At 30.5% G+C, this 9,635-nt stretch overlaps 1 protein-coding gene across 1 annotated transcript; it reads right to left on the bottom strand.

Annotated features, from left to right (window-relative positions):
• Positions 1–7,901: 7,901 nt before the first annotated feature.
• Positions 7,902–9,234, bottom strand: LOC119689985 (lysosomal aspartic protease-like). Its single transcript, XM_038104954.1, has 2 exons — positions 9,206–9,234; positions 7,902–9,120 (listed from the first exon to the last, which is right to left on the bottom strand). Exon 2 carries the CDS (start codon positions 9,114–9,116, stop codon positions 7,983–7,985), a length of 1,134 nt encoding a protein of 377 aa, XP_037960882.1. The 5' UTR covers positions 9,117–9,120; positions 9,206–9,234; the 3' UTR covers positions 7,902–7,982.
• Positions 9,235–9,635: the final 401 nt, after the last annotated feature.

Here is a 9,635-nt window from a genome sequence, read left to right as displayed (position 1 = left end):
GTGTTAGCCTAAAAACGCGCTAGATTTTTTAACCTTTATATTAGGCAATAGGCGCAGGTATAATAAATATCACACCACAGATCGTATCAAATATCGTATTACAAATAAAGAAAATTGATTTTTGTTGATTTAAAATGTATTTTGACTGACTGTCATTAACGGAAAAAAAATTATGTTAAACATAAAATTTATAGCTTTATTCACATATGCTATCACTTTTCGCTAGAGGCCAACAGAAGTTGAGCTAATATTTTTTTAGCAGCTAGGTCAAGTGTTGCTGTTGCACAAAAACTTAAACCTGGTTTTAAACAAGCCTGGATATAGACACAATAGGTGTTCTAGTGTCTTTTTCTCTAGAGCCGGTTCACATATGGTACAGTCGATGCTACAGGTAAGTATCAAGTAAGACCCCATACTATCTTATAGACCAATGCTCTATTAATACAGACATTAATCTAGATACCTAACCTAGATTTGCTTGTGTGTACGAAATCAGACATTCTATATTTCATGTAAATTTCACATGTAGCCTGTAAACTAGCTGCTGAGGAGGTATGAGCCTGAAAAATGGTCATAAATTAGTCCTTAGTTGTGGCTGGCAGGAGCATGTATTACAACAGGAGTTTCTATAGAAGAGATGCCTAGCTCATCTGAGCGCTGAGTTCCTACTATATTGGAATGCCCGGGAGCCCAAACTAGTGCTACCTTGGACACTTCGGCTAGTACGAAAATACATTGCCTACCATATATAATAAAAATATATAATTTTATGTATTAAAATCTTTAAAGGCTACTTAACTTATTGAGAATTTACTGACTATTTATTAAATATTTATTTCAAAATTAAACACAATTTTTGACAAATTAGTTTAGAATTAAGAAATAATAGATTATGTATAATTATTGCAGTTATTATTCATACTATCTAATCTTAGAGTAATCATTCTCCGCACGGGGAGGTACGCAGATCTTAGATCAATCACTGAATAATCATGAAGCTTATAGGCAATACATATAGTAAATTAGTCAATGAGATGGGTGGGACCCTGTAGTACCCCCAGCTATCAAAGAGTAAAAGTGCCTAGTTGCGCTGACTCGAAAAAAGGATCAACATACATACATACATACATTTAATTATCGTATTAACAATTTTGAAGCTTTAAAAAAATGTCCACTAAATATGAATTCATACGCTTATACGTATATATATATAAATTTTGTTTCAAAATTTAACCGCTTCACTTCTTTGATAAAATTCTATCTTGAAAAGGATGAGTTTTACCTACTGAGCACATAAGCTTAAATACAGATGTACACTATTGTGTTCAATTTACTGTCAAAATTACTTCATTTCAACATCAAAGGAGGTAAACCAAGAAAAAATCACAAAAAGTTTTGCGCTTTGGGGGCAAATATGTTTGTGACAGCTCGCGAATATTTCATTTTATATACACCAGAAAATGTAGACACTTAAGTACTTGTTAAGAAAATAAAACACTACCAGGGAAAAAGTTAGGCAGAACGAACTTTTGGGATGATTGTGGTATACTCTACATCACTTGGGAGTCTTATAAAATTTTGCGATGCACAAATAGTATAACTCTCTAAACACTAAACATTTTATACGTATATCATGCACTTAATCGTAAGGTGTTTACACTTTTATACTTTAATATAGAAATTTTAGGTCCACAAACTTGGTTCTATTGGCTTAAATATCGTCTAAGTTTCTCTTTGAGCAGAAAAAAGTACATTCGTTTACTTAATAATAAAGTTAAAATTAGTTTAACTTACATATCTTGCCAAACTTTTAACTGAAGTACCTATAGTGTGGGTATTGAGCTTAAGAAATATAAAGGGTGCTGATTGCTGAAGGACTTATCTGCAACATTCTTCAGCGATTGGAAATGTTTAAATATATCGGCCAAGTCCTTAAAAATAATTTTCGGTACATATGTATTGAACTTTGCCAGGTTCTAGAAGACAAAAAAAATCAAAACTACATAAAGTAGATAGATGCTGAATTGATCAAAACGATTGTGGCAGCAAGTCACTGTACTCTCTGGCAATCGTGATAATGGAGTGTGTTTTGCTCTGAACGATAAACATTCGGTGTTAATATATATTTTTACTCATCTGTCAAAAAATTTACACTTAAAATAAATGCTGAAACACATGAAATACATTAAAGGTAATAATCAGGAACAAAGACTCTATAACAAATATCATTTCCTAAAAAAATATTTCGGCGACATTTATGTCTATAATGACTATAATAAATAATAATTATAGTTCAATTAATCTATAATAAAATTAATTAAAAAAGTAATTTCATTCAATTAGATAACTAATTTATTAACCTGATTACTGAGTTTGAATATTCGCTACAGTGATTACTACTGCAGCTGTGAGGAATAAGACAAAAATATATCATAACTAGTTTGTCCCTATCTAACACATTCGCAACGTCGATTAAATATTCTAGAGACTTACTGTCTAACCAATCTGAATCCGTTATCAAAAGTTCGGCTTCTCGTTAAAATTGTATCATAAACCTATATAGTTATAATGGTGGATTCTCTCAGATCTTTTTTCAAATAATTTTCATAGATCACATATCTTAAGTTAAATAACAAATATTTAGTATGCCTTCACATAAACTCGATATAAAAAACTCCATACATTTTACCGTTCATTGCAACGTAGTGTTGCAATATTACTAGTTTAGTCTAGTGTTCCCAGTTTATCCTACTGTGTCGATTTGGTGAAATATGTACCGAAAAGTGGGATCTGTATGCCTTCATGACAACTCTATTTAAGCAGCTTTATACATTTTTCAGTCCACTTCTACCTAGGGCTTTTCCGAGATAAATGTATGTTGATTTAGTGAAATGTATATATCCAAAACTTAGTAGTCTCTAATCTATATGTCTTCAAATTAATTTCATTTGAACAAAGAACTGCATTTCATGCTAACATTTAAGAGAATCCTGTATGTACAAGGTTAAAACGTACAATAGTCCTATTCCAGCCACAATAAGTCTTGACTTATAATAGTAATAAAAGTATTATATAAAGTGGAACGATTCTAATCATATTCCCGACATTAATACTTTACTTAATCAAAATTAATATTAAAATAAAGTTGGACATAACGAACTAAGGCTATGGTTCGATGATTCTGAATCTCCCACTTAAAAGTGTGATCAAACCAAATCACGTACCAAAACATGAACTAGTTAAACCAGTTTTTAAACTAAACTCATGTTTCAAATAATCAAAAACATGAACCTAGAAAATCAGCAATCAATTCCTCATCAAGTTTTACATTCGCACATCCGAGCAATTTCCATGAACTAAGTATGCCGGCCCGAAACATTGTAGCTCAAGCGGAAGGTGCTCATGTGTGAAATTTAAAACACAAAGTGCCGTGAAGGATATGTAAATTTTTTATTTACTAAGTTAAATAAAAGTAGATTGAGAGTGAATAAAAATTCATTCATATTCGCTTAGGAAGGAAGTGGATGTGTGTTGAGAAAGTGTTGCCAAGATTTGAATATGATTTTATTTAATTTTATAACTTTCTGTTCCAGACTTGTGTGTTTGAAATGTGAAATACGCGTTTTACACCGGCGAATGTTTCATTATATGTTTTTCTTCTCTCACTCGATAATAAATCAATTTTCCACCAATTTTGCGAAGTGTGAATTTTTAAAGAATTTTTTAAGTACATTTTCATGCAAATATGAACTCGTAAAAGAATAATATTAAAAGTTTTGAATTTTTTTTTTTTTGGTAGTTTTACTTTTTGTCCTTTAAATGCATTTTTAACATTAAATTCTGCGTTAAAAAGTCGTAAAAATGCCTTCGGAATAAAACAATTGATTACAGATCTTCATGAGAATGGAAACTCATTGCACATTAGAATGCTATTTAATAGCAAATAATGTTGTTGACATTTTTATTTATTTTTTTTTAATTATTAAGAAAAGGGATAGTGCACTTAGTCGGATTAGAGAGTGTTTCTCCAAGTCCGATTTCTTTAATGATAGACAGTTTACAGCCTATCTTTCCTAGTCTTGAATCCTTATGATCCATAAAATACCTTCCTAGGTGTTTCTGAAAATTAGCAACACTGTACAATTAAGACCGATACCTTTTTATGTGAGTGTATATTAAATAAACCTCTCATTGTAATTTTACTTTACAATCAGATTCCAATCTCCTCCATATATGGTTCTTTTAACGATCTTGAGATGTAAGAAATGAAATTTAATAAAAGAATAGAACTTAGGCAATAGGAAATTGTGATCGTCTTCAAGTTATAATTATATCTTAATACTGAAATAGAAAGAGTTAAACAAATTAAAGATACTTGAATATGTATGTTTGAATTTAAAACAAATATATATGTTATATTTTATATACTCGTATATATAAAATATAATTTTTTCCTGTGAAAATTATTCAGATGATTGAGATCGAGATTATGCAGATGTAGATTATTTTAACTATTAAAAGTAAAATAAAATTTCCTTAAGAAATATCTTTTGATATGAAAAATTGAAGAATAAAAATTGAACAATTGAAATGTAATATTTTACGTGAGGAATTTAGTGTGATAAGTCAAATAGTCATTTATCAGAGAGAATATAAAGTCGAAATTCTATTTACTGGAAGGAAAAATGTTAAACGAAGTGTTATGACTTCGTTTGATTCAATTTGATTAAACATTGCCAAATATGGAGTGGAATGGATTACAGACGGGGTACATATTTTTATTTCATCCAAACGAATTCTTTTATTTAAAATTTTTTTAAAACATTTTTGCTTATACGAGTATGCACGGATGTACTTCGATGCTTAATTGGCTATACTTTGATGTGTGCAGATTTTTTTTCAATCTCAATTTTACATCTTTTTGATTTCACAAAGATATTTTGTACACACACGCCGAGATTTTAAATTATTCAAAAAAAACAAAAACGACATATAATACACATATGATACATATATATGTTTTATATACATAAATTAATAGTTTGGAAATTAACATATTTTCTATTAATTTTCTATTGTTTTAGGTCTCATACCTCAAACCTCATACCACTCCTCAAATTTCTGAGTTAAGTAGCTGAAATTCACGAAAGCCAAAACTGTTTCAATTAGCCGGAAAGTCGATTGGATTCTACGTTATTCGTAATTTTGAAGAAATGTGCTTTCAGACGACTAACCAGATGCATTAGCTAATGACTTCTATTCTCTGTAAGATCTACAATGATTTGTGGCCAAAAATTTATGTAATCAATTGGAATGCCGAGATCCACAAAGTTGAATCCTGTTGCATAATTACGAACAAAGCAATCATGGTAGGTAAGTTCTTGAACAATGAACACATAATTCATATCAATTATCTACCTCAGTCATCAATCATATTCATCTTACGCGTCTCGTTGTTTGAAAAATTTAAAGTAATATCATGTTTCCACTGCAGCTAAGACATTAGCTTTTCATTATGTTATTGAAATCAATATTTGGTCATTTCAATTAGCATAAGCTGATTTACATATGATATAAGCTGATATAACATATGACAAATATTTCAAATTTTCATAATTTCCCTTGTGGGAAATTTATTTTTAAATGTTGCATTTGATATTTTTCGCCTTAAATCAGTTGATTTATGTATAATGAGCTCGTTTATATGAAAGCGCTTTGTATGGTAAATTATCTTTATTAGCGGCCTTAATGAGTAGTGGAAACATGGTATAACCATCAAAAGAAATCGTTTGAATACAATTCTGATTATCCAGAAATACATAATGCTGACATACACCGACATAAAAAAGGCAATACTGTTCGATAAGTATAAAAAATGTCTCAAAAACGATATTCATATATAAAAAACATATTCAATGATATATTGACTGAAGGATATAATATTTTGAATAAATGAGAACAAAAAACCAGTCTTATCAGATTTGAAACAGACTATAGATTAATCCTTTTACGAATATAAGCGCTTCACAGGAACAAGTGAAAAGCAGATGCTGCCCTAATAGATTGTATACATTCTATAAATTTTAATATAAATTATTAAATATTGATCAATTATTTTAATTAAATACTTTAATTAGAAATAATAATCAACTTGTGCGTGAAAAAATATTGAAATATTTTCGTTATATTTTGTTATTAAAATTTACTATTTAATCTTATTTTAATATTGTAAATATTTGATATTCGAGGAAATCTCGTTGAATAAGAAAAATATTTATCTATTCAAAAGTTTCTGTTAACATTCATCCAATTTTCCCTTTATTCGCGTAATTTCCGCTTCTTTACATGCAAGTGTTCCTAACGATTAACTTCTGTGAGGCTGGAATGAGTTTTCCAGCCTTTGTAGCTGCAGACACAGATGAGTGGGTTTATTTCCACTTAATTCATGGGTTTTACTTAACGCAAAATTATGGTGCAGTTTTTGTGCTCACTTTTGCTGCTTCTGTATGCTTTAATATAAACCGTAGATGCACTTGTCAAGTAGCACTAAAATATTATTACATTTTTACCTTGCAAATTTCCATTTATCTTAAACCATAAAAGATTTTCCTCAGTTGAATTTATTTTCAATTACGAAGCATCTTTCAAAGGTTTCCGTATTGTCTGCGAATGCAGCAGAAACCTATTAATTGTTGGTTTTTAAACAGAAACAAGAAACGAAGTTAACCTCGGCTTTTCTGAAACTAAAAGGTATGAAGTTTTGAGACTAAGGTATGAAGTTTTTCATACTAAAAGCATATTTAATTTTAAATAGTAGTGTTTAGTTTAAAGTTAGTCACATCAAAATTTAATCTGATAATAATATAATAACAAACTTCACTTCATAACGGAAAATTAGGTAAGTTGTATACAGAAAGATGCTGGTTACAAATTCTGAAGACGTTATTTACTAGAGACTAAGACTAGGCGATGCACTGTGATGTTTACTATTCAATACAGCACTTGAAAGGTGAACTTGTAATGCCCAAATAGAACAAAGAGGAAGAATATACACTAAGTGACTACAGATATACCCTCATGATATCACCAACACCTAAAATTCGACAAATATATATATTACAGGACATATCTCGACAAAAACAAATGCACTATGTATATAACATGGCAACTGCAACCGTTTTTTATACCATGTTTCTCCTGGTCTCATTTAGACAGTTTTGCTCATTAAAGCCGCTAACGAGAATAATTTACAATACAAAGAGCTTTCATATAAATGAGCTCATTATAAATAAATCAAGTGATTTAAATCGAAATATTGAATGTAATACTTAAAAATTAATTTTCCACAAGGAAAATTATGAGAATTTCCCAAACAATTGTTGGCTAGCAGTAATGAACCAGAAGAGGATGGATTAGACTTGTTGAGACTTTTAAGACCTATGCTGTTATAACCACATCAGATTTTGAACTAAATTTGTCAAGCTGTGAACAGAAATTTTAACTGAATTTTTATAATATATTGATAGTTTGAACAGGACCCCCAAATAACAATTATTAAAAATATTTTTAGGAAAAAAACCAACTTTAAAAAATTGTGTAAATTCTTATTTACCTAAGATAAAGCTTGTTATCTTAGTTTTTCTTTTAAAGAAGATAAAAAGAATTTATATATTCTTAAACTGCATAGTAAAAATTGGCCCAGCCTGCATATAAAAAAAACGATGCTTAACGAAAGCTTTGAATAAGTCAAAGATTAATTAATCCAGGCTTTAAACAATTCATAGACTTGTTTTCTCAGATTTTGAAAAAGCCAAATATTTAACATATTCTTTCAAATTTTAAACAAGTCAAATACATATTTCTCCACATTTTGAACAAATGTTCAAAATACTTATTATACTTCAATAATATGATACTTTATTTATAAATTTGTAGGTAATCTATAATTTGTAGATACACAATTTTCAATTAATTTAAAGTTTCTAAGCAACTGGAGCGAAACCAATACGATTATTGCCTAAATCAAATTCTGTGTAAAACTTTCCAATAAATACATCTCCCAGTACCCAGAAATCTGTACCCATATTGGTGATGGAGGACATGCAGTCACCATCAACAGTAACAATATACGCACTAGGTTCCAAACTAAATATTTTGCCGTTAATTTCGAAGTCAATATTTGGCAAACTATCAATATCATCACAGCTAACGTAGAAGTTACCGCCTTCTTCCAATTCGAAAGCGCCGATCGCCATATTTATAGCAAGATAACCATCATAAGGTGCAACAATAAGACTAGTGCCGGTATCGGCAATAGCTTGGCAGTCAGTACAAGCGGTGGTGCCATTAACAATAGCAGATGTTACTTCAAATTGCCAATAGGTTTCCGAAGAAACGGGCACATAAGTTAAATCACCAGTATATTTCGTTGAATCAGAACCACCAAAAATCAATTCACCGCCATTATCTTCAACATCATCACGAGACAAATAGAATGAGAACACATCATCATCCACTAATTTTTGTGACCACATATTATAGAATGGTGGGACTATATTATCAACTGCTAACGATTGATAGGCCATACCGAATATACCATCGAAATTCGAATTTTGGAATGAGGATGCCTCATTCATAGCTTCAGTGAATGTTTGACTTTTTATTGCCATATCACCCACAGTCACAGTATCAGCAGAGAGGAAACCACTTACACTGCCAGAACCATAAGAGAAGGACACACTTTTGCCATTAGCAACGTAAGTGCTTGAGTCATCGTGATTGTACTGATTGTGACTCTTGCAAACGAAATCCCAAATCCAGCAATGGCTTGATGGAATCCATAAATTACTGGAACCAGAATCGAATTGAACTAGAAACTCTTGTGGTGGTGTGCCAATTGTGATTTTACCATAATAGGCCATGTTTATTTGATTGAAGAGTTCTACTTTGCTGACTGCTCGTGTACTGGGCACATTGTATTTGGTGCGTAGTAAGGCCAACTCGGCACGTACATTGCGTGCAGTCTTTTGGAAGTTTTCCTGTTTGTACACTGGCACGCGTGATAAATCCGCGCTGACCAATGTCACAAAAGCAAATAGAGCTAGTATTTTGAACATTTCACTGTAAGTAAACAATAATTCAGAATTATTCTGAGTCCACCTAAAACAAAAAGTTGTATTTTTTGCTTAAATTAACTTTTTTTTACCTGACGCCTGCTAAGCTGTAGGGCGTTGATTCTGTTATAATTTCATTTCTAATATGAGTTTTGATTTATTTATACCAAACCTAAACAATATTTGGCACACTCTTGTTATCACAAGAAGTTCTTTTAGTGATTTTCCATAACTTATCTGCTGATATTGAATTTCTGCTCTATGGTATTAAATGTCACTTAAGCATTTCAACACTTGTTAATAGTAAAGGCCTTTCAATCAATTCTTTTTTTTTGCTCTATTGAAATGCCTTATTTTTAGAACGACTTTGACCCCAGTAAGAAAATTTTAAATTCTATTCAAAATTGGGGTTTGTTTTCATATTTTTTGATACTTGAAGTTCGTAGATATTTAATGGTTATCTTTCATATGATAGGAATTAGTAATCAAAAAGATTGATAAACTTTAATAGTGTTATTAGAT

This window comes from Teleopsis dalmanni, chromosome X (genome assembly GCF_002237135.1).
Source record: "Teleopsis dalmanni isolate 2A chromosome X, ASM223713v2, whole genome shotgun sequence".
In the NCBI taxonomy this organism is placed as follows: domain Eukaryota; kingdom Metazoa; phylum Arthropoda; class Insecta; order Diptera; family Diopsidae; genus Teleopsis; species Teleopsis dalmanni.
Note: the sequence above shows the minus strand (reverse complement) of the source record. Positions and strands in the feature narration are given on the sequence as shown.